This window comes from Rhinatrema bivittatum, chromosome 11, assembly GCF_901001135.1.
Source record: "Rhinatrema bivittatum chromosome 11, aRhiBiv1.1, whole genome shotgun sequence".
In the NCBI taxonomy this organism is placed as follows: domain Eukaryota; kingdom Metazoa; phylum Chordata; class Amphibia; order Gymnophiona; family Rhinatrematidae; genus Rhinatrema; species Rhinatrema bivittatum.
In genome coordinates this window covers 20,153,492-20,180,854 of record NC_042625.1, presented here as the reverse complement: position 1 = coordinate 20,180,854, position 27,363 = coordinate 20,153,492, and the positions used below count along the sequence as shown (strand labels likewise).

The following is a 27,363-nucleotide window of genomic DNA, read 5'->3' as shown; positions in this document are numbered from 1 at the left end:
AATTGTCCAAGGAATCCGTATTCTCCTCTTTGTCCAGGACCCTGACAGGGATACCCTTGGTGAGGCGGGGCATGCCTCGAGGTCTGCCAATAGGACTGGGAGAGGGAGGGTTTACCGGCTGAGGTTCCGTCTAGACAGGGGCAAGTGAGTAAACAGACTTCGTCTGTACGAAGGCCTTGAAAAAATTCCACCCAAGAGAAGGCAGCCGGGTCCACGCCTAGCCCAGGAGGTACTACCCTGTTTCCCCGAAAATAAGACAGTGTCTTATATTAATTTTTGCTACCAAAGATGCACTAGGCCTTATTTTCAGGGGATGTCTAATAGAGCTGCTGGCTGCCCCTGCGTCAGCCATGTCCCACCAGTGTGCTGTCAGAGAGAGGTAAGAGTGTGCAGCATTCATGGTAGTCAGCTTGGGCTGACTCTGCTGCTTTTGAACCTCTGCACACTGCTTGGAAGGGGTCTCCCGACTGGTACTGCCACCATCACCAGATGTCAGTAATCTTGCTGCCACTGTCACTGCTCGTACATTGTGAGATCCGCATAGAGAAAGTGCTATTCTTGCACATTCCCAAAGATTACATGTGCCAATCACTAAAAAGTAATTTTTTTTTTTTTTTTTACCTTTGCTGGTTGATGTTAGTTTTCTAATCGGTTGGTCACAGGCTTTTTTTTTTCCCAACTTCCCTTTCTTATTTTTTTGCCAATTCCTTTTATATTGTCCTTTTTTCTTCCGTATTTCTTTTCTCTCCATCTTCTTCCCTCAAACACAGTCAGGTTCTCATTCTCACATGCATTTCTCTCACACACACACACACACACACACAGGCTCTCAATGTCACATTCTCTCTCTCATACAATCATTCATACACACAGTCTTTCACTGGCACATGCTGTCTGACTCTCACACACACAGGCTCTCTCACTCCCACATGCTGTCTTGCTCAAGCATAGGCTCTCACCATCACACGCTGTCTCTCTCACACACACACACAGAGGCTCTCACATGCTGCCTCTGCAAACATTCAGATCCTCACTCCCACACACAATCTCTCAGCTCATCTCATACACGCACGCACACACACCCTCTACAGACCCTCAGCCTCTCTCTCACCTCTGGGCCTCCTCTTCGCGGGTCGCCGCAGGATGGGCTCTGCAGCGGCCCTGAACTTCTCAGGCCGCGGCAGCCCTGCTACCGGTCCTCTTCCTCTTCCTCTTCCTCGGCCCTGCTACCGGGTCTCTTCCTCTTCTTGGGCCGCTGCGACTTGGGATTCGCAGCAGCCCGCGGCGGCTCCTCCTCTTCTGCACGCGCTGATGCTCTTCCTCCTTCCTGCCCACGCGGCTCCGGCAAAGTTTACTTCCGGGGCCGCACAGGCAGGAAGGAGGAAGAGCATCAGCGCGTTTGAACGCGATCTTTTTCTTCGGGCAAGGAGGCTCAGCGGCCGCATGAGCCTCCTTGCGCCCGGGGGCATTGGCTCCCCTCGGTATACCACTGCTTGCGTCTGCCCCTAATACCTTGGAAACTTTATTTTAAAAAAAAAATTGACATCACAGGATTTTCCGGCCCACCGGGGGAAGCCTGATGCCCCGATAGGTCAATCCGCCCCTGTTTACAAGGGATGGCTTACTTTCGGGGGAGGTCTTATATTTAGGAATTCGGCAAAATCTCTACTAGGTCTTATTTTTGGGGATGTCTTATTTTCGGGGAAACACGGTAGGTTAGGTGCTGCCGAATTTCCCTCTCCCCCCTCTCCTCTGAATGGGAGGAGCAGGGCTTAGCAAAGTCTGGGGATGTCAGATGACATAAGGAAGAATCCAGGTCAGACAGTACAGTCATAATATGACAGGCAGCGCAGAGAGAAAGGTGCTTATGTTTCTTTGCTGCCGGAGCCATTAGCAATGGTAGCTGCATGTTCAGTTGGCTCACACTTAAAATTTTATGCGCACAGATTTCAGGCGCCTACGCGGGCTGCAGCGACGTACACGCACAGCCCATGCACCCGGCTTTACTTGCATTCTGTGCCTAGTAAGTTGTGCGCGCATGTACGCACGTGATATGCGCACAGCGCATGCGCGATGCCGACATGCATTGCACGTACCACCACTCTATGGTGGGCAATACAGCGCGCAAGATGACTCCGCCGCAGCCTACCATGCAGTGTGCCGACCAAGCCTAAAGCGGGACCTAACCCCCTGGGAGGCTGCTCAACCCCACTTCCCTGTACTCCATCGGGAATGATGTCTGTATGGCGCGCTGAGCAAGAAGACTGGCAGAAGCCTTACCAAAACCCCTCCAAAATGTCTCTGAATCGGCAGGAGTCCTCTTCTCTCTCTCTTTTTTTTTTTTTTTTTTTAACTTACCTGGTCTCAGCGCTTACTGACTGAGTACAGAGACCGTGTCCGGCTGCGGGAGGGGGGGAGAGGGCTTTGGCTGTCACTGCCACACTTGGCTTTCTGCACCCGCTGCCTTTCAACTGCTTCAGCAGCAAAGTCCATGCTGGACCCAGCTACCACACCAAGGCACACCTCTGAGGGATTTCAGAAATCACCTGAGAAGTTCTCAACTCGGGGTATCACCGCAGGAGAGCAGGGCTCAATCTTTTCTCAAATTTAAAAGTAGAATTTCTTCTTTCAAAAAGTATAGTGATCACCATAGGGAAAGCATGTCCATCATCTGCTGCAGTTCGTTTGCCAATCTCTGCTATTTCTCCTTGATGACTTCATTAATATCTATGTCCTAGCCACATCCTTATTTTTTATGTGAGAAGTTTCTTATTTCTTAGTATTGTGGATCCCACCCCCCCCACTTCTTTTCTTCTATTATATTGTAATTGAGGTATTAGTGTTGATTTCTGATACAAGTTAAACTTGTTGTATATTTGTATAAAAGATATCAATAGTTGATAAAAGACTTCTTGATTTTGTTTACTACTTGCAGGAGGATTTTGACATTTTTCTTTCCCCTGAAGATTATGAAAATCGGTTATTGCTTTCTGAACTCTGTGAAAAACACATAAAAGCTTATGAAAGGTCCAGGTCAAAATTGGGCAGCGCTCAGGAAATAACTCATAGCCCTAATGGAATTGCAAAGAAAGCGATCACCGAATCCAGGCTTCACAGACTGGCCCTTCTACTGAAAGTGGGAGGGCAGGAGCTGCAAGCACAACTGGCATTAAGAGCATTATCTGCTGGGAAAATTGAAAAGGTGCTGCAGATTTGCAGGTAACATTTAGTAAACCTTTGTGTGTATTTAAAATCGGTGAATAAAAAAGAGCCAGGAGGACTGCATATAGTGCAGTAAGGAAGGAGAATTTGATCTGTGACCACTTTTCTAAACCATTTTGTGAATTAAAATAGAAATAGCTGGGGCCCTATAATCTCATCTTCCTTTCCTTTTTGTGGCTGCTACTTCTAAAGCTCTCAGGTAGTGACCGAGGTTTAATGAGGAGAATATGGGATAGTGGTAGACTGAGGAACCCACTGGTTATTTTCTTAGTCTCCATTTAATTAAATGTTGAACTTTATTGCTTTATATTTGATTTTTACCAGGTTGCCTTCCTATACCATGGTTGCACAACTCGCAGTCAAATTTAGTTTTCTCTGTGTAGGAGGCACAGCCCTTTGTACCTTTTCATTAATGTACATCATTCTGCAATAACTGCAGTTGTAATAGGTTTTACTATAGCAAAGATGTAAATGTCAATAAACAAAAATATAAGGTGATACCTCTTTACTGGATTAACAATATGGGGCAGATTTTGAAAGGGTTACGCACGTAACCCCGAAAACCTGCTCCTGCGCGCACCGAACCTATTTTGCATAGGCCCGGCGACGCGTGCATGTCCTGGGGCTTTAAAAAAGGGGCGAGGGTGGAGCCAGAGGCCTCTCCACTGCCACTGGGCCCGGGGATCACATGCCGGCACTCGGCCAGCACGCACAAGCTACGCCTGTCCAGAGGCAGGCGTAAATAACGAAATAAAGATAGGAGGGGGATTTAGGTAGAGCTGGGGGCGGGTTAGATAGGGGAAGGGTGGGGGGGGGGCCGAAAGAAAGTTCCCTCCGAGGCCGCTCCAATTTCGGAGCGGCCTCGGAGGAAACGGGGAAAGCCATCGGGGCTCCCCTAGGGCTCGGCGCGCGCAAGTTGCACAAGTTTGCACCCCCTTGCGTGCACTGACCCCGGATTTTATAACATGAATGCAACTGCGCGCACATGTTATAAAATCGGGCGTAGATTTGTGCGTGCCGGGTTGCGTGCACAAATCTACGCCCGCGTGTAAGTTTTAAAATCTGGCCCTATATATATATATATATATATATATTTATTTTATTTATTTTTTTTACTAAACTTTCTTCATCAGGTGAAATCAAAGTGAGCAGGTCAAGGCAAAAGATGAAGCTGCCTGAACATTGAAGCAAATTGTAGATTGTATTACAATGGTGGTGGGAAAGGGGAAATAGATAGGGTTTGTTGTATTAGACTACAGCACAGAATAACATTGTGCACCTTTGTATCTGGGAGTATCCAGGCATGGTCTGCTAGGTGGACTTATTCAAGGTGGGCCAGTTTTCAAAAGCAAAAAAAGCTTTAAATAAATAAAGTAGAATTGGTTCTCCCAGGACAAGCAGGAGGGTAGTCCTCATATATGGGTGACATCATCGGATGGAGCCCTATCACGGAACACTTTTGTCCAAGTTTCTAGAACTTTGACTGCCACACTGAGCATGCCCAGCATGCCACTAACCCTGCATCCAGCAGGGGTCCCCCTTCAGTCTCTTTTTTTTCCGCGCAGCAGGAGCTCTGTGAGAATTTCTCACAATGTTTTCCTCACAGAACTTTTTTTCAGAATTTTACCCCGTTCCGGGGTCCCCCATCGACCGACCTCTGCTAGTGCCGGTAAGCTTGCCTTGTTCCTTGTGGTCGGTTCCCGCAGGTGCTTCCATCGGTGCCAGACAACCACCGACCGCGCACCGCCCGCTTTTTCGAAATGGCGACTGTTTTTTGGTAGTGCCCCGAGTGTCTGCGGACCATGTCTTCCCACGATGTCCAATGTGCACTAGTTATGCCCAAATGACCCCGAAAGGCCGCCGGGCTCGCCTGGAGAAGATGGAGCACCTATTCGCATCTAAGCACTCGACTCCATCGACCTCAGCCAAGAGCGCACCAAGTCGAAAGTTTTCATCGTCATAGACTCCTTCTCCATCGATGTCTCGGCAGCATCGAGACACTGGTAACCGCCCATCACCAGCATCGCTCCAGTCAAAGGCCTCGACATCCTCTTCCTCTGCGCTGGAAAAGGACCAGGCCGAGCATCGTGAGAAGCACCATCATCGTCATCAACATGAAGCTTCAACCAGTGCCGGCACCAACAGGCCATCGGCATTGATATCGACTGAGCCGCCGTCCAAAAAGTCCTGGGGAGAGGAGCCTGCAATGGTGCCGGGAGCCGAGACTCCACAATTTCCTGTGGACCCTCCAGCATTGCCTATTCAGCCTCCATCCCCGGCAGCTGTGTTACCATCACCAGCCTTCCGGGAAGAATTGGGCCTGATGGTCCAAGAGGCAGTCCTTCAAGCGCTTCAAGGATTCCAGTCACCATCGGCGCCGACTCCCATGCTGATGCCTGATCCGGTGCCTATCATGCTGGCTCCACTCCTCGAAAGATTGGACACCCTGATCGGTGCACTTCCATCAGTACCCGTTCCTTCCGGTCCACCGGCACCGCCAAAACCATCGATCCCTCCACCGGCATCTATCTCTATTCCTTTATCTTCAGACGATGAAGATCCTGGTCGTGCCTCTTCTCCATCCCAAGAACCACCGATGCCAGAACAGATTCCTGAGCCATCGGGTGTACCTCCGCCTCAATGGCCATCGAAAACACCGTTGCCATCGGTGCTGCCTCTTCCTATCTCGGTGCCTCCATCTTTTCATCGATTCCACTTCCTGATGCGGCTGGATTTGGACTTCTTCCTCCATCTGAAAGCCCGCAGGGTGGAGGAGATCCACCATACGACCCTTGGGGTGATGATTCCTCTTACTCTCAAGTCTCCGAGGACCTTCTGTTGGAGCATTCACCCTCAGAAGAATGCTTCCACTCCCCTCCAGAGGACCTCTCATTTGCTAACTTTATAAAAGCGATGTCTGAAACCATACGTTTTAAATTACAAATGGAGGAGGATGCCAGGCATAAAATGCTGGAGGTGCTTCAATTCGTAGATGCCCCCAAGGAGGTGATGGCAATTCCAGTCCATGAAATCCTACTCGACCTGTTACACTGTACCTGGGAACACCCTGGTACAGTTCCACCAGTAAACAGGAAAACTGATGCTACCTACCTCGTTCAATCAGCTCCAGGTTTCCAGAAGAGCCAGCTCCCCAACCACTCCGTAGTACTTGAATCCGCCCAGAAGAAGGCTAAGAGGTCCTGGCCTCGTTCTTCTGCCCCTCCTGGAAAAGAGCAGAAGTCCTTGGACGCCTTCGGCCGAAGAGTGTTCCGGGGATCTATGCTGATGGCACATATAGCAGCCTACCAGCTATATATGATGCAATACTCCAGAAACCTCTGGAAACAAGTCCAAGATTTCTCCGAGACCCTGCCTGAGGAATTCCAGGAGGGATTGACTACCATCCTGCAGAAGGGGCTTGATGCTGGGAAACATGAGGTTAGAGCAGCTTATGACATCTTCGAGACTGCCTCCAGAGTGTAAGTGGCAGGAATAAGTGCCAGACACTGGGTATGGCTAAAATCTTCGGACTTATGCCAAGAATTCCAGGACAGGTTAGCAGATCTTCCGTGCGCAGGGGACAATTTGTTTGGCGAAAAGATTCAGGAGACAGTGGCGCAACTCAAAGATCACCACGAGACCTTGCGCCAACTATCTACTGTTCCTTTCATCTACCACCAAAAGACCATTTAGACAGGAACCTAGGAGGCTAACCTATAAACCACGTAGGTATTACCCTCCTCCATCCCGGACTCGACCGACCAGACCCTCTCAAAGAGGTCAGCCTTGTCAACACAGGGCCCCAAAAGCCTAACCAGCTCCTCAGACTGGTCCTGCATCGGAGTTTTGACTCCCTTCTAGAGAGCAGCAGTTAACCCCCGCCTCCGACAACATTTCCTGTGGGAGGCCGCCTGTGCCACTTTGCCAACACATGGCACACAACCACCACCGACCAATGGGTCCTTTCTGTTGTTGCCCATGGTAATCATCTAAACTTCCTTACACTACCACCAGACTCTTCACCGCGTTCGGAGAGGAGTCTAACTGACCATACTCCACTTCACGAGGCAGAACTCTCAATTCTCCTCCAGTCCAATGCCGTGGAACAGGTTCCCCGACTGCAGCGAGGAAAAGGGTTCTACTCTCGGTATTTTCTAATTCCAAAAAGGTCAGGCGGCATATGTCCTATACTGGACCTCTGCACCCTAAACAAACACTCCGCAAGGAAAAGTTCAGGATGGTTACCTTGGGCACCATGCTCCCGCTCCTTCAAAAGGGAGATTGGCTCTGCTCTCTTGATCATCAGGAGGCGTATACCCATATAGCCATATCCCCTCCTCATCGAAAATACCTCATTCATAGTAGGTCACAGACATTTCCAATACAAAGTGCTGCCATTTGGCCTAATGTCAGCACCCCGTGTGTTTAAGAAATGCCTGGCAGTATTAGCAGCTTACCTAAGGCAGCGCAGTATCCCTGTCTATCCATATCTAGACAATTGGCTGCTCAGAGGTCCATCCAAGGAGGTAGTACTTTAAAAAGGAGATAGAGCAGCTTTTAAACTAGAACAAGGAGGAAAGCCGACAGTCACTCAGCAGTGCAGGGCTCGGAGAAATAAGAACATGCCATACTGGGTCAGACCAAGGGTCCATCAAGCCCAGCAACCTGTTTCCAACAGTGGCCAATCCAGGCCATAAGAACCTGGCAAGTGCCCAAAAACTAAGTCTATTCCATGTTACCGTTGCTAGTAATAGCAGTGGCTATTTTCTAAGTCAACTCAATTAATAGCAGGTAATGGACTTCTTCTCCAAGAACTTATCCAATCCTTTTTTAAACACAGCTGTACTAACTGCACTAACCACATCCTCTGGCAACAAATTCCAGAATTTAATTGTGTGTTGAGTGAAAAAGAACTTTCTCCGATTAGTTTTAAATGTTCCACATGCTAACTTCATGGAGTGCCCCCTAGTCTTTCTATTATCCGAAAGAATAAATAACCGAAATGTCTGTATGCCAATACCAGAAGTCTAAGAAATAAGATGGGAGAGTTAGAGTGTATAGCGGTAAATGATGAAATTGACATAATTGGCATCACAGAAACCTGGTGGAAGGAGGATAACCAATGGGACAGTGCTATATCAGGGTACAAATTATATCGCAATGATAGAGAGGGGCAACTTGGTGGGGGTGTGGCACTTTATGTCCGGGAGGGTATAGAGTCCAGCAGGATAAAGATCATACAAGAGACTAAATGCTCAGTAGAATCTATATGGGTAGAAATCCCATGTGTGTTGGGTAAGAGTATAGTGATAGGAGTTTACTACCATCCACCTGGAAAAAATGTTCAGACAGATGATGAAATGCTAAGAGAAATCAAGGAAGCTAACCAATTTGGCAGTGCAATAATCATGGGAGATTTTAATTACCCCAATATTGGCTGGGTAAATGTAACATCAGGACTTGCTAGAAACATAAAGTTCCTGTATGTAATAAGAACATAAGAAATTGCCATGCTGGGTCAAGCCAAGGGTCCATCAAGCCCAGCATCCTGTTTCCAACAGAGGCGAAAACCAGGCCACAAGAACCTGGCAATTACCCAAACACTAAGAAGAACCAATGCTACTGATGCAATTAATAGCAGTGGCTATTCCCTAAGTATAATTGATTAATAGCCATTAATAGACTTCTCATCCAAGAACTTATCCAAACCTTTTTTGAACCCAGCTACATTAACTGCACTAACCACATCCTCTGGCAACAAATTCCAGAGCTTTATTGTGCGTTGAGTGAAAAAGAATTTTCTCTGATTAGTCTTAAATGTGCTACTTGCTAACTTCATGGAATGCCCCCTAGTCCTTCTATTATTCAAAAGTGTAAATAACCGAGTCACATCTACTCGTTCAAGACCTCTCATGATCTTAAAGACCTCTATCATATCCCCCCTCAGCCATCTCTTCTCCAAGCTGAACAGCCCTAACCTCTTCAGCCTTTCCTCATAGGGGAGCTGTTCCATCCCCTTTATCATTTTGGTTGCCCTTCTCTGTACCTTCTCCATCGCAACAATATCTTTTTTGAGATGCGGCGACCAGAATTGTACACAGTGTTCAAGGTGCGGTCTCACCATGGAGCGATACAGAGGCATTATAACATTTTCCGTTTTATTAACCATTCCCTTCCTAATAATTCCTAACATTCTGTTTGCTTTTTTGACTGCTGCAGCACACTGAGCCGACGATTTCAATGTGTTATCCACTATGACACCTAGATCTCTTTCTTGGGTGGTAGCTCCTAATATGGAACCTAACATCGTGTAACTACAGCAAGGATTATTTTTCCCTATATGCAACACCTTGCACTTGTCCACATTAAATTTCATCTGCCATTTGGATGCCCAATCTTCCAAGGTCCTCCTGTAATGTATCACAATCCTCTTGTGATTTAAATACTCTGATTTAAATACTCTGAATAATTTTGTATCATCCACAAATTTGATAACCTCACTTGTCTTATTCTTTCCAGATCATTTATAAATATATAGAAAAGCACCGGTCCAAGTACAGATCCCTGAGGCACTCCACTGTTTACCCTTTTCCACTGAGAAAACTGACCATTTAATCCTACTCTCTGTTTCCTGTCTTTTAACTAGTTTGTAATCCACGAAAGGACATCGCCTCCTATCCCATGACTTTTTAGTTTTCTTAGAAGCCTCTCATTAGGGACTTTGTCAAACGCCTTCTGAAAATCCAAATACACTACATCTACTGGTTCACCTTTATCCACATGTTTATTAACCCCTTCAAAAAAATGAAGCAGATTTGTTAGGCAAGACTTCCCATGACTAAATCCATGTTGACTGTGTTCCATTAAACCATGTCTTTCTATATGCTCTACGTTTTTTATGTTTAGAATAGTTTCCACTGTTTTTCCTGGCACTGAAGACAGGATCACTGGTCTATAGTTTCCCGGATCGCCACTGGAGCCCTTTTTAAATATTATGGTTAGATTGGCAACTCTCCAGTCTTCAGGTACAATAGATTATTTTAATGATGGGTTACAAATTTTAACTAATAGATCAGAAATTTCATTTTTTAGTTCCTTCAGTATCCTAGGATGCATACCCATCCGGTCCAGGTGATTTGCTACTCTTTAGTTTGTCAATCTGGCCTACTACATCTTCCAGGTTCACAGTGATTTGGTTCAGATCGTCTGACTCATCACCCTTGAAAACCATCTCCGGAACTGGTATCTCTCCAACATCCTCATTAGGAAACACAGAAGCAAGGAATTAATTTAGTCTTTCTGCAATGGCCTTATCTACCCTAAGAGCCCCTTTAACCCCTCCGTCATCTAACGGTCCAACCGACTCCCTCACAGGTTTCTTGCTTCGGATATATTTTTAAAAGTTTTTATTATGAGTTTTTGCCTCTACGGCCAACTTCAGTTCAAATTCTCTCTTCGCCTGTCTTTATCCTATTTTCTTCAGATGGATCCTTTTTCCAATTTTTGAAGGATGTATTTTTGGCTAAAATAGCCTCTTTCACCTCACCTTTTAACCATGCCGGTAATCGTTTTGCCTTCCTTCCACCTTTTTTAATGCATGGAATACACCTGGACTGCGCGTCTAGGATTGTATTTTTAAATGATATCCATGCCTGTTCAACACTTTTAACCTTTGCAGCTGCACCTTTCAGTTTTTTTCTAACTATTTTCCACATTTTATCAAAGTTTCCCTTTTGAAAATTTAGTGTTAGAGCTGTAGATTTACTTATTGTCCCCCTTCCAGTTATTAGTTTAAATTTGATCATGGTATGATCACTATTGCCAAGTGGCCCCACCACTGTTACCTCTCTCACCAAATCCTGCGTTCCACTAAGAATTAAATCTAAAATAGCTCCTTCTCTTGTTGGTTCCTGAACCAATTGCTCCATGAAGCAGTCATGAAGTAACGGTGATGGGACCACTTGGCAACAGTGATCATAACATGATCAAATTTAAACTAATAACTGGAAGGGGTACAATAAGTAAATCTGCAGCTCTAACACTAAATTTTAAAAAGGGAAACTTTGATAAAATGAGGAAAATAGTTAGAAAAAAACTGAAAGGTGCAGCTGCAAAGGTTAAAAGTGTTCAACAGGCTTGGACATTGTTTAAAAATACAATCCTAGAGGCGCAGTCCATATGTATTCCACGCATTAAGAAAGGTGGAATTTGTTTCCAGTTTAATAACCCAATTTCCTACCTGTGACCCACTGTGAAATTCAGGCTTCCCTCATACCCAAAACCATCCCTGTTGTTGTGCCTGTTGTACGTCGTTGGGTACTTTTGGTTCACTCTATTTGAGCATCCTGTAGCTCGCTATTCACCGATATGTGAGGACTACCATCCTGCTTGTCCTGGGAGAAAGCAGAGTTGCTTACCTGTAACAGGTGTTCTCCCAGGACAGCAGGATGTTAGTCCTCATGAAACCCACCTGCCACCTCGCGGAGTTGGGTTCACTTACATTTTATTATTTTATTTTTCACTCGTACTTTTTGCTACAAACGAGACTGAAGGGGGACCCCTGCTGGATGCAGGGTTAGTGCCATGCTGGACATGCTCAGTGTGCCAGTCAAAGTTCTAGAAACTTTGACAAAAGTGTTCCGTGACAGGGCTCCATCTGATGATGTCACCCACATGTGAGGACTAACATCCTGCTGTCCTGGGAAAACACCTGTTACAGGTAAGCAACTCTGCTGTTTTACACATGTAAATGCAGTTTACCGGTGTAAATGGGCTTTTAAAAATTGCTACAATATATGCCATTGAATTGTCCATAAAATATTTGTGTAAATGCACTTTACGCATGTAGATGGATTTTTACTATTGTTGCAATTTTTGTTACATTTACACATGTAAATCCTTTTTAAAATTACCCATTAAGTGTTAAACCAAGAATTTTTATATATTTCTTTTTCTTTCTAAAGAGATTTATTTGATCATCACTGTAACGCACAGACAGGACATTTGCTGTTTTTGACTGCTCAAAAGCTGTCTAGCATGTTGGAAGCAAACACTCCAATGGTAATTCCAACAGGAATGAACCTTCATGCTGCGATATACGAGTTGTCTTGCCAAGCAGCCACAGTATGCGGCCCAGGTAATCTAATCTTATTGTTTCTGCTTGTTTGCCAACCACTTCATTAATGGTTTCAAAGCACAGAAGACCGTCCTTATGGAACCACAGGTGGAGCTTGAATGCTTAATTTGTGGGAAGGGGGTATGGATTAGGGACACTTATTTATTTATTTAAATTTATATACTGGTATTTGGCAAAGCCTTCATATCGGTTTACATTAGTTAACACTTAACTAACAAAGTGACATACTACATCAAGGAAATAAAATATATGTACAAATACAGTATTGTCATCACATAGTTAAATTCTATTACAATTTTATATTATGAAAACAATAAAACACATTACAAAATGAACATTAAAGGTGATGGAAAATTGCATTACTCATCCTTCCTGTTATATTCTGTTTTCACCTTCACTGAAAGCCTGTTGCTAGAGCCATGTTTTTAGTTTTTTCTTTAATTCTGCCATGTTAGTTTCTAATCTTAGATCAGTTGGAAGTTTATTCCAAATTTTAGGCCTTGCTAGCAATAAGGCCCTATCTCTTACAGATGTTAATTTTGCTGAAACCAGAGATGGAATGGATAGCAGACCTTTGTTTGCAGATCTTAAATTTCTCTGCGGCATATGTAGCCGTATTGCCGCATTTAACCATTCAACTTTGTCCCCGTGAATCACCTTATGCAAAATACATAGCAATTTGAATTGTACCCTCTGTTCTATAGGTAACCAATGTAAGTCCATTAAGATAAGGGTATATAATTTGAGCACTCTCCTCTCTTTACCCCCTACCTTCACCCTGCATTAAAATCCCATGGAAGGAGGTTAGGTGAGGGCAGTCGTTGGCATGGTGGGTTAGGATTGTTAACTTTAAAAAAAATAAAAAAATGGCCACATGCCCCTCCTCCCACTTTTCTGTCTACAATCAGCATCCCCACCACCCAACTTCCTCTGTCCCATGGCTTTTTTTCTTCATATAACGGTCTGAAGCTTGATCATGGGGACAGCAGTAGCTCCTTGTTAAGTTGCGTAGATTGAAGACTGAGCCAGCATGTGCTCTGCCTCCTTTATGGTAGCAAGGATGGGGATGAGGCTTGGGAGCAGAGCACATGCTGGCTCAGTCTCCAGCCCATGCTGCTTGACAACGAGCTGCTGCTGCCACTGCCTCACTGGCACTTAACAGCTTGGATTACTGTAGTGCCTTTTATGTAGGGTTACCTTATTACCTCTATTCTCCCATTCCCTGTATGTACCCAGATCAGTCCAGACTCCTGAGTTTTGCTTCCCTGCCAACAAATGGAGACAGAGAAAGTTTCACTGACACTGTACATAACCCAGTGTGCCACTTGTAGTCCCTCAGTTATTTCTCTGTCTCCAGCAGATGGTAGATGGTGCAAAACCTGCAGTTCTGCAGTCAGGAGACAGTTTTGTATTATGAGCCTTCCTCCCAGGGGGTTTTGGGTCCTAGTGGGTCCTTCCCTGTCTGGTCGAGGTGGACGAGCTGGGGGAGTTGGTGACCCTTTTGTAAGCTCGCTCCTTTCTTCCATGGGGTGCAAATCTGGTGGTCCAGATCCCTCCCCTTCACGAGGCTGCTAAGGCAGCTACAGGCTCAGGGCAACAGTTTTCTTTTAGTTGGTCCCTTTTAATTTGGCTGATTTTCTTTTTTTCTGCTAGCAGCTCTGTGTTCCATTATAGGGAGTAGATACTGTAAGTTTAGTAAAGTTTTGATCTGCCATGCAGCCTGCACTCCTGGAACCTGAACCTCTGCAGCAAAGGAAAGTATTGGTTTCTATGTATCTTTTTGTTCTCAAACAAAAAAAAAAAAAAGAGAGCAAGGAACTAGATAGAGGAATCTGTGCAGCAGCGAGGTTCCAGGAGGGGAAGCTACCTTAGCAGCTCAGGGAGCTCAGCAATGGGGTTTTTCAGTAGCTTCTCTGCCTGCGGAGGAGACCGGGTGTTGACTCCGTGGTGCTGAGGGATTGTTCCCCTGCTTGCCGTTGAGATGCTGATGATGCTGTGGGTTCAGGGAGGAACAGTGTGTGCGTGCAGCAAAAGCATTCAGGGGTCTGCATCAAGCATGGCCGCACTGGTAGAACAGTCTCACAGCTTTCCCCATCAGCGTGGAAACAGCAGCCATTTTCGATTTCCTAGCAACCTTGGTGAGAGAGGCAGGGGAATCCCCTCCTCAACTATCGCCAGCAGTTCCCTGTACCGCAGAGCTGCAGAGAAGCACTTGCACTGAGGAGGAGTAGAGGTCTTCTGCCGGTTTTAATTTGCTTATGCGCAAAGCATGTTTAGCGAGATCCTGGCTCTTGGTCCTAGTCTCCATGGATTCTTGTCCAGTTAGCAGGCCTGAGCTGTTGAGAAGCTCTTCAGGCAGATGATTTTCGGTGCCGGATGTTAAACGTATCTGGACCTAAATGCGCTGAAGATGCAGGCAGGCTTAACTTAGCCATGTGGTAGGACACTGCAGCGGTTTTTTTCTCACATGCGTAGGTGTGGCGGTTGCATGTGCTGGGACCTGTGCGCATAAGGCCACAGCCTAAATTTGAGGGTGTACGTCTGTGACCTAGACTTGAGCGCGTATTTGCGCAGGTACTTGAGCGCGTATTTGCGCAGGTACTTATGAGTGTAAGGATGCGACTTAGGCTGGAGCATGTATTTGCATGATTCCTGGAGGGGTGTTACGTGTATGCCCAGGTGGCATTGGAGTGCGCACATGAGGTTGCCTAGAGCCTAAGCTCCAGGAGAGTTAGGTGCCAGGGACCTAAAAGGTCCAAGCACCTTGCTATCTGTGAGGCTTGCCATCTAATAGCAATTCAGTCCTCACTCTTTCTTCATTTGTGTCAGTGCTGTTTAGATGCTCAAAGCAATTTGACTACTACAGTTTTTGCCCATGTTGGGACATCCCTCAGCCTATGGTGTCTTTGGAGGGGGAGTGGAGTGGGAGGTGAGGCAATGGTCAGTTCTCCCTTGTTTCCAAGGGCAGAAGCTTCCCCGAGAGAGGTTGGAGAGAGCAAGGTTTGGCCTATGGACTCTGGTATAGATCCATCCTCCTCCTCCTGGGTGAAATGTTTCCAGGGCCTGCAAACCTTTCTGCAGGGGTGCCCAGTGAAGGCAAAGCAAACTACTATGGTAGGGATTGCGTGCTTGGGCCTCTCATTTGTCAGTCACGGTGGGCAAATGCCACAGGGAGACTGTCCCTGGTAATGTTCAAGGGGGTGTGGATTATGAGACATTGGAGGATTCCGATGGGAAATTGGCTTTCTCACTTCTAAAAGAGGGAGAAATTGCAAATGATTGAGAGCTCTTTGGACTCTGCTCAGACTTTTCTTTTTTTCACAGAGATGTCTTGCTGAGTTTGTTGGCTCAGACCCTGAACACGCTTAGTGTGGCCTGAGGTCAATTTTAAGTTAAGCATCCTGTTTCTTTTTCCCCCTATATCCAATTTAAGAGAAATTGGATTTAAAGAAGGTAACTGCAGATCTCAAGGTTCCCCGTTTCCACATGGAAACTCTGAGGTCCAACTCTGAGGTCCATGGTAGGCAAGGGAGAGTTCTTGGCATCTCTCACCTTGATAGAGGCATATATGCATATAGCCATCAGGCCAGAGCACCAGAGATTCCTAAGGGAACATTTTTGGTTTTGAGCCCTTTCCTTCAGCTGGCAACAGCTCCACATACCTTCACCAAGGGTGATGGTGGTGGGGGAAGCCGCACTGCAACAGGAAGATGTGTTGGTGTATCCGTATCTGGATGACTGGCTTATTCATGCAAAATCAAATGACCTCTGTTGACAATAAGCATGAAAGGTACCAATGCGCTTGAAGTCTCTAGGATGGGTGGTGAACATAGCAATGAGCCATTTATTCTTCTTACAAAATTCTAAAGTATCTGAGAGCTCAATTCAACACACTAGCGGAGAGAGTGTTTCTCACGGAGAGAGATTGCTGAAATTGCAGAGTCAGATTAGGCTTCTGCTAGAGCTTTCGGTGCCCAGGGTCTGGGACTATTTATAGGTCTGGATTCTATGGCATCGACATTGAAATTAATGCTTTGAGAATTCGCACATATGTGGCCTCTGCAGGAGGGTCTTCTCCCGCTGGAATCCATTATTGGAAGAGTTTCATCTTCCTCGTCCGTTAAAGGGGGAAAGCCAGGGACAGTTGTTTCCTGGTGCTTACACCAGTCTCGAGCGTGGTGCGGAATTGGAGATTCTAAATTGAATAGCCCTCTTCTCTAGATGGAGGGCGGTGTGGCAAGATCAGTCGGCACAGGGCCAGAGGTCGAAACAGGAGGCCTCATGGCCTAAAAATTGATTAGAGACTAGAGCGGTGCATTTTGCTTTGCTTGCCTGTCTGCCAAGGTTACTCAGCCTTCCAATACGGATCCTATCAGACGATGCGACAATGGTGGACTACATCAACCATCAAGGTGGAACCCAAAATCAGGCAGCAGCTCGAGAGGCCTGGGAGTTGATTCTCTGGGAAGAACAGCACTTGGAGTGGCTGGCAGTGTGTCTCTCTTCACGGGAGTGAACTACATTCAGGCAGATTTTATTAGTCTGAGAAAGTTAGACCCCAGGTAATGGGTGCTGTCAAAGGCAGTGATGTGTCTCATTCACAGAAGATGGGAATATCCTGACCAAAGAGCTAAGGCATTGCGGTTTTACAGCTGCTGAACAGAACACGGTACAAAGGAATCGGAGCTCTGGTGCTTCCATGGACTCTAGAGAGTCTTCTTTGTCTTCCCTCCCATTGCTTCTGGTGGACAAGGGATTACGGCAGATAGAGAAACATCCAGGCAAACGTGATCCTGTTAGCTTCAAAATGGTCACATCAACCATGCTTCCCAGATCTGATCAACATGGCCATGGATGGGCCCCGAGGTTCGCACTTCAGTCGACTGTTTTCCACCAGGGCCCAATATTTTTGGGTCAGGCGGGTCACTTCTGTCTCACAGCTTCATTTCTAAGAGGAGACAACTGAGATGGAGGGGATATTACAAAGTGGTTATTTCCACCTTCTACATCCTTGACATATGTGCGAATTTGGAGGATCTTCGAGTCCTGGTCTGCTGTTGATGGAGTGCAGCCTAAGTCTGTTCAGACTATGGTGTTGCGTATTTTGGCTTTTCTACAGAATGGATTTGCTCAAGGGACTGGCCTTTAACTCTTCAAGTGTACAGGTATCGACAATGGGTTGTCTCCGGGGTAAGGAACAAGGGTATTCTCTGTCCGCATATCTGGATGTTCTATGGTTCCTTCAGAGAGCTAAGAATTTGTGTCCTCAGGTGTGGAACGTTTGTCCATCTTGGAATCTGAATCTAGTCCTTGGAGGATTGTGTGAGGCTCTGTTTGAACCACTAAAAAGAGCTATGGTTAAAGACTTGACACTTAAAGTGGTTTGCTTGGTTGCTATTTGTTCAGCAAGGAGAATTTCGGAGCTCCAGGCACTGTCATGTTGAGATTCCTTCCTACAGATGTCTGATTCAGGGGTATCTTTATATATGGTGCCTTCTTTTCTGCCTAAGGTTGTCTCTGTGTTCCATATTAGTTAGACAGTAGAGCTTCCAGCTTTTATGGATTTGGATTTGTCTGTCGCTTGCAGGGGAGCTTTGCCTCTTAGATTAGAGGCATTGCATTACTGAGGTATCTAAAGGTCACTTATGATTTCCATAGATCGCATCTCCTCTTTGTAGATCGTATCACCTCTTTGTACTGTGGAGTGGTCCAGAGAAGGAAAATAAGTCATCTAAGGCTATAATTGTGCAGTGGCTGAAGGAAGCGATCGAGTCGACTTACATTTCTAAAGGGCGCCCGCTGCCGGGGGGGTTTAGGGGTGCACTTGATGCATTCTCAGGCGACTCCATGCGCTCAGTCACATCAGGTGTCTCCGCATGAAATTTGTTGGGTGGCTACTGGGAAGTCGTTGCCCACTTTTGCTAGGCATTATTGCTTAGATGTCGGGGCTCCAGCTTACATATGCTTTAGTGAAAGTGCTCTATGAGCAGAATTCTCCATGTCCTACCTGAGTTAAGGGGAGCTCAGCTACATCCCAGGAGTGTGGACTGATCTGGGTACGGAAAGGAAAATTGGTTCTTACCTGCTAATTTTCGTTCCTGTAGTACCACAGATCAGACCAGAGACCCACCTATTTACTGGGGGGGGAAGAGTCCACTGCTTATACTGTTGCTTTGTATATAGTGCGGAGTTGTTGGAGGTTTTCAATGCTGATTGCTTATGTTAAATTTGGGAAACGAGTTTTCCGTTGTCTTTTTGGGCAGCTTCATCTTCTTCCAGCTTGTTGGAGGGGAGCGAGTTTGCTTAGAAATTTATGGTTGTTGCTGTCATCTTGGCTTGGGTACAAGGCAATACTTGAAGGACTCCAGGTGGAACACTGGGTTATGTACAGTGTCCGTGAAACATTCTCTGTCTCCATCTGCTGGGAGGGAGGCAAAACCCAGGAGTCTGTACTGGTCTGTGGTACTACAGTAATGAAAATTATCAGGTAAGAACCAATTTTTCTTTACATCTGGTCCAGAGTGCAGCAGCACAAATTCTTTCTGGCTCTAAAATGAGAGATCATATCACTCTTGTACTGGCTAATCTTCATTGACTCCATGATTATTTTTAATATCCTAAAATTAGTCCAATTTAGCTGGGTGAGTCTGTCTTAAATCTACTGCCCTTCCAGGTCCTTCCAATCTGCTCAACAGAATGTACTTGAAATTCCATCTCTAACATTAGCCCACTTGAATATCAAGCCTTTTGTGCAGTGGGGCCTATATTTTGGAATTCTTTACCCGACAAAATTAGAACAGAGCCTTGTATAAAATCTTTTAAAAAGGCCCTCAAAACCCACCTTTTCCAGAAGGCTTTTAATGAATGATGAATAATTTTGATTGTTATATATGTTGTATTTTATGTGTTTGTCATTACTAATTGTTGTGATTATTTTTGTATGTTCTTGTTTTGAACCACCTCAAAATTGTTTATGATGTATGTGGTATGCAAATTTTTCATAAACTAAACTAAGCCTTCATTGGGTCTTGGACTGGCACCTTATGTTCCCCCTCCTTCCCCACCCCCTTACCTTATGTATAACACTTAATTGGGACAGAAACAGAACTCTGCATCTTAAGATAATACAGTTTTAATCGCTTAGTAGGCCGATGCAATACGGTGAGCTCTGCTGAGCCTACTGGTTAACTCATGGCTGAACACATGTCCACAACCCCTTATTCTATAAGGGGTTTAGTATGTCCAAAATACGCATGCAAACCCCCCCCCCCCGTGAAGCTAATAGCGCTCATCAGATGCAAATGCATGCTGATGAGCCTATTAGCTATTCTCCCCCAATCCAAAAAATAAAAAATGTGTGCCCGACCTGCACAATATTACGCTCAGAAATTAAACTTCTGCCCAGAGCAGGCATTAATTTTTGAGCAGCCCAATAAAAATGTACAGAAAAGCAGAAAATACTGCTTTTCTGTACTTCCTCTGACTTGAATCATGGCAATAAGAACATAAGAAATTGCCATGCTGGGTCAGACCAAGGGTCCATCAAGCCCAGTATCCAGTTTCCAACAGAGGCCAAAACCAGGCCACAAGAACCTGACAATTACCCAAACACTAAGAAGAACCCATGCTACTGATGCAATATTAAATCAGAGGAACAAAAAAGACCACCTTTTAAATAAATAAATAAATAAAAGTAAAAAAATATGCTGGCAGGTTTAGGGAAAGGGACACTCGTAAAATTGAGCATCCATTTTCCTAATTGACTGACAGTCGACCTTTCCTGGGCACCCGCTGCCAAGAAGGCACTAGGGGCGCACAATTTCCCCTAGCGCCTCCTTTTTACCGTTGCAGCCAATTTAAATATTAAATTGGGCGCCCCGGAAAGGTCAATTGGCACATGTTGGGAGATTGTTTTCCCCGCGCCGATATTGCATCGGCCTGAATGTGTGTAACCTGAGAACCAAGAAAGGCCTGAATGTGTGTAACCTGAGAACCAAGAAAGGCAACGTTCAAATCCTGCTTCTCCCATTGATCCTCCTCATAGGAAAGTCACATCACCGTCCAGTGCCTCAGGTCCCAACTTAGGTTAGAATCTCTTTGGGGAAGGTACCTACATTACCTGAATGTAATCCATTTTGAAGTGCCTGAAAAGCAGAATATAAGCCAAATAAATACCTGAATTGTAACTCTCTTCAAGCTCAGATATCAAAAGATAAGTAATTTTGGATCCAAAAAGCCAAATTCAATAGTAAGTGGTTTATATATATAAAGCATTATGAAGCAAGTGTTTCTTTTAATATTCCCATTCTGTGTAATATTTCAAATGTGTGCTTAATCTTTTTATGATACAAAACTTCTGATAACACAGAAGCATTTGTTTAGGATTCATAATTAAGATGAAATTCTTGAGCCTTTTAATTTTATTTATAAATTTAGAATTGCTAATTATATGTATATTGAAATGTATTTACTTAGATTGATCTTTCTTATCTGGTCCTTTGCAGATCTGTTGTTGGATGCTCAGGAGCTGTGTAAATACACACACCTTGCTGTGGAGCTTTACAGGCACTGCCAAATAGAGAACTATGGATTCATAGCAAAGGTAATGAGATCTTTGGTTACAATGGATATAAAATTTCCCATTTCAAAGTTTTTAATCATGCCCTTAGCGAACACCAAGCTAAAATTGAGATAGTTGGGCCAGACCAGTGTTTCAGCAGCACCATGATGGTGCTGTTGAGGAGCTCAATTCATATTGCAAAAACTGCTGGTGGGGCTGGCCGAGATTTGGTGTACTATAGAGACTGGAGAGTTGGTACCAGGGATTATGCTGATAAAAGGAGATGGAATCTGCTCCCTCAGCCACAAAGTACCACTGTAACATTATGCTTGGCAATGGAAAGTGGGCGGGTATTATGCGCAAAAGCATCCTAGGGGCTGTAAATGGAATAGAAAAACTCCCATTGTAGACTTTACCTTTGAGGGAGAAAAGAAACCTCAAGGAGGTAGTGATAGTGATGCTGGGCTAAACCCAACTAGGGTGCCCACATAGGAAAGTGCAATTGAAAATTCTTAAAGATCTAAACATGAAAATCCTAGAGGAAAGGTGAGATAGGGAAGATAAGATGGAGACATTTAAATATCTCAAACGTTTCCATGCACATGAGGCTAGCATATTTAAATGGAAAGGAGGCTGTCATGGGATGAGTTTGAAAGGAGATAGACTCAGAAATAATCTTAGGTGATATTTCTTTACAGAGAAGGTGATGGATGCCTGGAACAGCCTCCCAGTGGAGGTGGTGGAGATAAGGAAAGTATCTGAATTCAAGAAAGCTTGGCATAAATACAGAGGATCTCTGAGGGAGAGATGGAATTGTAAAGCTAAATTAGTTCTGTGTTTGTGCCGACTAGATAGGCCATATGGTCTTTTTTTCCTGTCGATAAGCAGGCTGAATTAGCCATACGTCTGGGATGTCCCTCCAGGCGGCTCAAGGCGCAAAACATCTCTCAAGATATACAGAGGTTTGCTCTGTGCGCCTGTGCGGTGGTTCCCGCATGATTGCCTGACTGTCTTAGTTCTGTTCTTTTAGTGTGCAGTTCACAGACGCGAATCTTCTTCTCTCGTGCTTTTTCTCTTTTTTTTTCTGTCTTTCTCTTCACTTTGGTGAACCCCCAAAAGCACTTTTAAGTGCTACCCATGGCTCCCAAGACCCCAGGGTTTAAGTATTGCCAGAGTGACAAAGTTATGTCTGTCACTGATGGGCAATAACTATTGTTACCTGTGCCTGGGGCTGGACCATAACCAAACATCCTGCTGCAACTGTGGCAGGATATCACCAAGGGCCCAGTGTCAACGAGCAGAAAAAATAGGCAGGCTCCAGGACAACGAAGGAACTTCTTCAGGCTCATTTGCCCCAATGTATCGTTCCACCCAATCTTCGCCTGGGCTGAAATCCAAAAAACCAGGTGCGCTGTAACAAGCATCTTGGTTGGAGCCGATCTCAAAAAATCAGGGCCAGGTGAGGAAGCCCCCCCCAGAGAGCTCAGAGGTAAAGGTTGGGTGAGAAACCCCTAAAATGTCGCTCAAACCAGCGCCAAAAACCATCTGGAGCCGAATGGAGTTGCACCCTTGAACGCATGAAGCATCGAAACTGGAGAACGACACAGTATGGTGCAGAACGGCGCATGACACACAACAGCACACAACACAGGTCAAACCACAACACCGACGCATACTACATCGATGCATGCATCAAAAGAAAAATTTTCCACAGTGCAGAAATTTGGAAATGAAGCAATTGATGCAGGAGCGCCGCTTGTCGACGCACTCGACGCATAAGAATCATGCATCGCAGCACGCTGTGAGGAAACACAAGGAAGTGGCCTCACAAGTGCAATGGCATCCATACCCTCAAGTAGTCCACGCCAAGCGAATTCGTGGATTTCAGCACCTCTGATGTTGACATTATGCAGATCTCTGAGGGCTCTTCTACTTCCTCTCTTAGAGGTAGTCTCTGTTCAGGCCTTTTGGAAGTTTCCAAACAAAAGTGGAAACAGCCTCAGCTTCAAGAGCTGCTAGTCAAGAGGAGAAAGTCTCACCATGAAGATCAGAATCAGTCAGAACATAGCAGATGCCCAGATTCCTCAATTCTTCTGGCAGCATTACTCTCCTACAAAACAAGGAGGTCAGGTCAGTAAAGAAGGAATGAAAATGCATCTCCACCTCCACAAAAAAGGAAATATTCTTCCTCCCACCCTCAGATAGGGGCGCTGCCTCACAGGCCATGTCCCAGATACTGGACATCCTACAAACCTTTTTTGCTTCCCTGCCTATTAGACGACTGCCTTCTAGTGCCTTTAAAGGCCTTGGTATCATGCTCACTCCCTTCTCCTCCTCCACAGGAGCTTTAAGTAGAGGAAGACAGTATTCACAACTCAAATCCAACAACCTTGAAACATGACAAGAAGCCTCCATACTCCCCTCCAACTTTACCAGGTACATCGACTGGAATATCATTGTGATAAATTGCAGGAGGACCTTGTGAGACTGGAAAATTGGGCATCCAAATGGCAGATGAAATTTAATGTGGATAAATGCAAGGTGATGCATATTTGGTAAAATAACCCATGCTGTAGTTACACGATGTTAGGAGCTACCACCCAGGAAAGAGATCTAGGCATCATAGTGGAAAATACATTGAAATCGTCAGCTCAGTATGCTGCAGCAGTCAAAAAAGCAAACAATGTTAGGAATTAAGAGAAGAATGGTGAATAAAATGGAACATGTCATAATGCCTCTGTATCGCTCCATAGTGAGATCGCACTGTGTACGATTCTGGTCCCGCATCTCAAAAAAGATATAGTTGCGATGGAGAAGGTACAGAGAAGGGCAACCAAAATGATAAAGGGGATGGAACAGCTCCCCTATGAGGAAAGACTAAAGAGGTTAGGGCCATTCAACTTGGAGAAAAGATGGCTGAGGGGGATATGATAGAGGTGTTTAAAAACATGAGAGGTCTAGAACGAGTAAATGTGAATCAGTTATTTATTCTTTCCGATAATAGAAGAACTCGGGGTCACTCCTTGAAGTTAGCATGTAGCAAATTTAAAACTAATTGGAGAAAATTCTTTTTCACTCAACGCACAACTAAACTCTGGAATTTGTTGCCAGGGGATGTGGTTAGTGCAGTTAGTGTAGCTGGGTTTAAAAAAGGTTTGGAATGGTTCTTGGAGAAAAAGTCTATTACCTGCTTTTAATCAATTTGACTTAGAAAATAGCCACTGCTATTACTATCAACAGTATCATAAGATATACTTAGTTTTGGGGTTCTTGCCAGGTACTTGTAGCCTGGTTTGGCTATTGTTAGAAACAGGAATGCTGGACTTGATGGACCCTTGGTCTGACCCTGTATGGCAATTTCTTATGTGAGTTATGACCCTCCTGCAGAGCCACCAAAACCATGCTCGCCTCCAGAGGGGCCTATTCATTGAAAAGGTGAGCTCATTCTTGAAGATAGAGACCAAGAAATCGGGGAAACAATGTGACAAGGCGATAGCTAAAGCCAGAAGAATGCTGGGCTGCATAGAGAGAGGAATATCGAGTAAGAAAAGGGAAGTGATTATCCCCTTGTACAGGTCCTTGGAGAGGCCTTACCTGGAGTACTGTGCTCAGTTCTGGAGACCGTATCTCCGAAAGGACAGAGACAGGATGAAGGTGGTCCAGAGAAGGGTGACCAAAAAGGTGGATGGTCTTCATCGAATGACTTATGAGGAGAGATTGAAGAATCTAAATATGTACACCCTGGAGGAAAGGAGGAGCAAAGGTGATATGATACAGACTTTCAAATACTTGAAGGGTTTTAATGATCCAAAGACAACGACAAACCTTTTCCGTCATGATTTGAAGCTCCAGGGAGGAAGACTCAGAACCAATGTCAGGAATTATTTCTTCACGGAGAGGGTGGTGGATGCCTGGAACGCCCTTCCAGAGGAAGTGGTGAAGACCAAAACTGTGAAGGACTTCAAAGGGGTGTGGGATAAACACTGTGGATCTATAAAGTCTAGAGGATGTGAATAAAGAGAGGGTGGCTTGCGGAAATGACGGCTACTACCTGGAGATAATACCCTTATTCAATAAACATACACACTGTAAGGCGACTCCAACATTGCTCTATGCTTCAACGGCAAGAGGAAATGTGGAAAAAAGGATTTGCATTCACAAAAAAGCAGGGAGTAGCTTGCTTGTTACGGCGGTTACTACCCCGAATCAATTAAGCTTGATACTTCACTTTCAATGCATATCCAGCGTAGCTCTCTGCTTCAATGGCAGGGGGGAATGAAGAAAACTAGATTTATATTCAGACAACAACCAACAAAGACTGAATTGCACAGGCTGGGTAAACAAGCGTGGGAGTAGCTTGCTTATTGAGGCAGTTACTACCCCTAACCAATTAAACTAGATACTTCACTTAGATGCAGTTCCAGCACTGCTCTCTACATTAATGGCAGGGGTGGAAGGGAATTGGAACCAAAAGGTTACTAAGGGCCAAGAGTAACAGATAAGTATGAGAAAAAAACAAGTGTGAAAGCTTGCTGGGCAGACTGGATGGGCCATTTGGTCTTCGTCTGCCATCATTTCATTTCTAAGAAGTTACCGGATCCAAGATCGGAGGTTCATGGCATTCTTAAAATCTTGGACATCCTGTCGGAAGCGACTGCATTCCCATCTCATGCGGTCCTTGATGCTGTAATTGACAAATTGTGGGAGTCTCCATTCTCAGGTCCCTCCTCGAAATTCTGATCTGAAATATAGGATGCATAGATCCTTATACTTTGGGTCAGTACAGCTACCTCACGCTTCGGTTATGGTCTAGTCGGCCATGAAAAAGGCAAAAAAGATACGCCTACATTCTAATACACCTCCAGATAAAGATAATAAGTACCTGGATGGCTTTGGTAAGAAGGTTTTTCAAGGAGTGATGCTTAATGCCAAGATTCAGCAGCATCAATTCTATATCACACAGTATTTGTATGAATGCGTACAATCTTAAATCCGAAGAAGAGTTCAACAACCAATGACCAACTACAGAACCAAGCAATAGCTGACATGGAGGAGGGATTGCGCCACCTGTTTTGCACAATCTATGAAACCTTTGAAACATTAGCTAGGACGTCAGCATCATCAATAGCCGCCTGCAGAATTTCCTGGCTTCAAGCAAGTGCAATTCATGATGATGTCCATGAAAAACTGGCTGATCTCCCTTGCAAAGGGTATAATTTGTTCAGGGTCAGGCTATGGGAGACTGTAATCCAACTGAAAGAGCAAAGTGTGCCAGTCTTCTCACTTACATCGTTGACTGAACAATCTTCTTCAATAAGATTCTGTCCGTCTTATAAGAAATCTTTCTACCAGAGACAACATTACAGGCCATTTGCCCCCTACAGGAAGCCACCCTGTCGGCCACAGAGGCAGCAACGTCAGCAGATTCAAACAAGGGGGCATACAGGAGCTCAACGTTCACAAAAACAACAGGGCACCAATCAAAAACCACAACAAACATTTTAAAGACAGCTCAGTCACAGCTATTGTTGGCAGTAGGCGGCAGAATATCTTCTTTTTACCAGGCCTGGATCTCCATAACATCAGATGGTTGGGTTTTCAGTGTGGTGCGGAATGGATACAGACCGAATTTCAAGAAAATTCCGCCAGTGCCCCACCTTTCACCATCTTTCTGGGATCAGATGGGCAATATGCTTTTCCAGCAAGAAGTTCAGTCACTACTCCAAAAACAGGCGATTCAAGCAATACCTCGACGATAGCACAGTTGGTGATTTTATTGTCAATACTTCCTCATCCTGAAGAAGAGCAGAGGTCTCCGGCTCATTTTGGACTTGCGGGCCCTCAACAAATTCATTCTGAGAGAGAAATTCAAGATGACATCTTTCAAAACTTTCTTCCATTTCTGCAACCCAACAACTGGATGTGTTCTTTAGATCTCAAGGATGCATACTCCTACATCCCAATGCATCCGTCTTCCTGGCGTTACCTTTGCTTTCAAGTGAATGCTCAACACTACCAGTACAAGGTGCTTCCGTTTAGCCTGTCGTCAGCACCCAGAATGTTCACAAAATGCCTAGCTGTAGCTGTGGCCCATCTATGCAGCAAAGGGATAAAAGAGTTTCCCTATCTAGTCGATTGGCTCCGCTCATACCTAATGCAAATCATAACCTGTCTGGAGAATCTGGGATTCATAATCAACTACGAGAAGTCCAGTCTTCATCCTACTCAAGTCCTTCAGTTTACAGGAGCGGTAATAAACACCAAACTCTGCAAAGCTTTCCTTTCATTAGAAAGAATCCAAACCTTTCGTGAACTGGCTCATGTTCTACGAAACCAGTCTCATCCCCCAGCTTGTCAAATACTCACTATTCTGGGTCATATGGCAGTGGCCATATATGTCTTCTGCACACCCTGCCTTCATATGTAATGGCTGCAATGGGGACTC

General features: G+C 45.1%; 1 protein-coding gene across 3 annotated transcripts in view; it reads left to right on the top strand.

Moving 5' to 3' along the window:
* KNTC1 (kinetochore associated 1) overlaps positions 1-27,363 on the top strand; it is a 422,937-nt gene that overhangs the window by 195,241 nt on the left and 200,333 nt on the right. For all 3 annotated transcript variants that reach the window (XM_029571458.1, XM_029571459.1, XM_029571460.1), the window contains exons 34-36: positions 2,936-3,219; positions 12,186-12,358; positions 20,863-20,960. In XM_029571458.1, the coding sequence (XP_029427318.1) occupies positions 2,936-3,219; positions 12,186-12,358; positions 20,863-20,960 (555 nt within the window). The remainder of the gene's footprint in view (positions 1-2,935; positions 3,220-12,185; positions 12,359-20,862; positions 20,961-27,363) is intronic.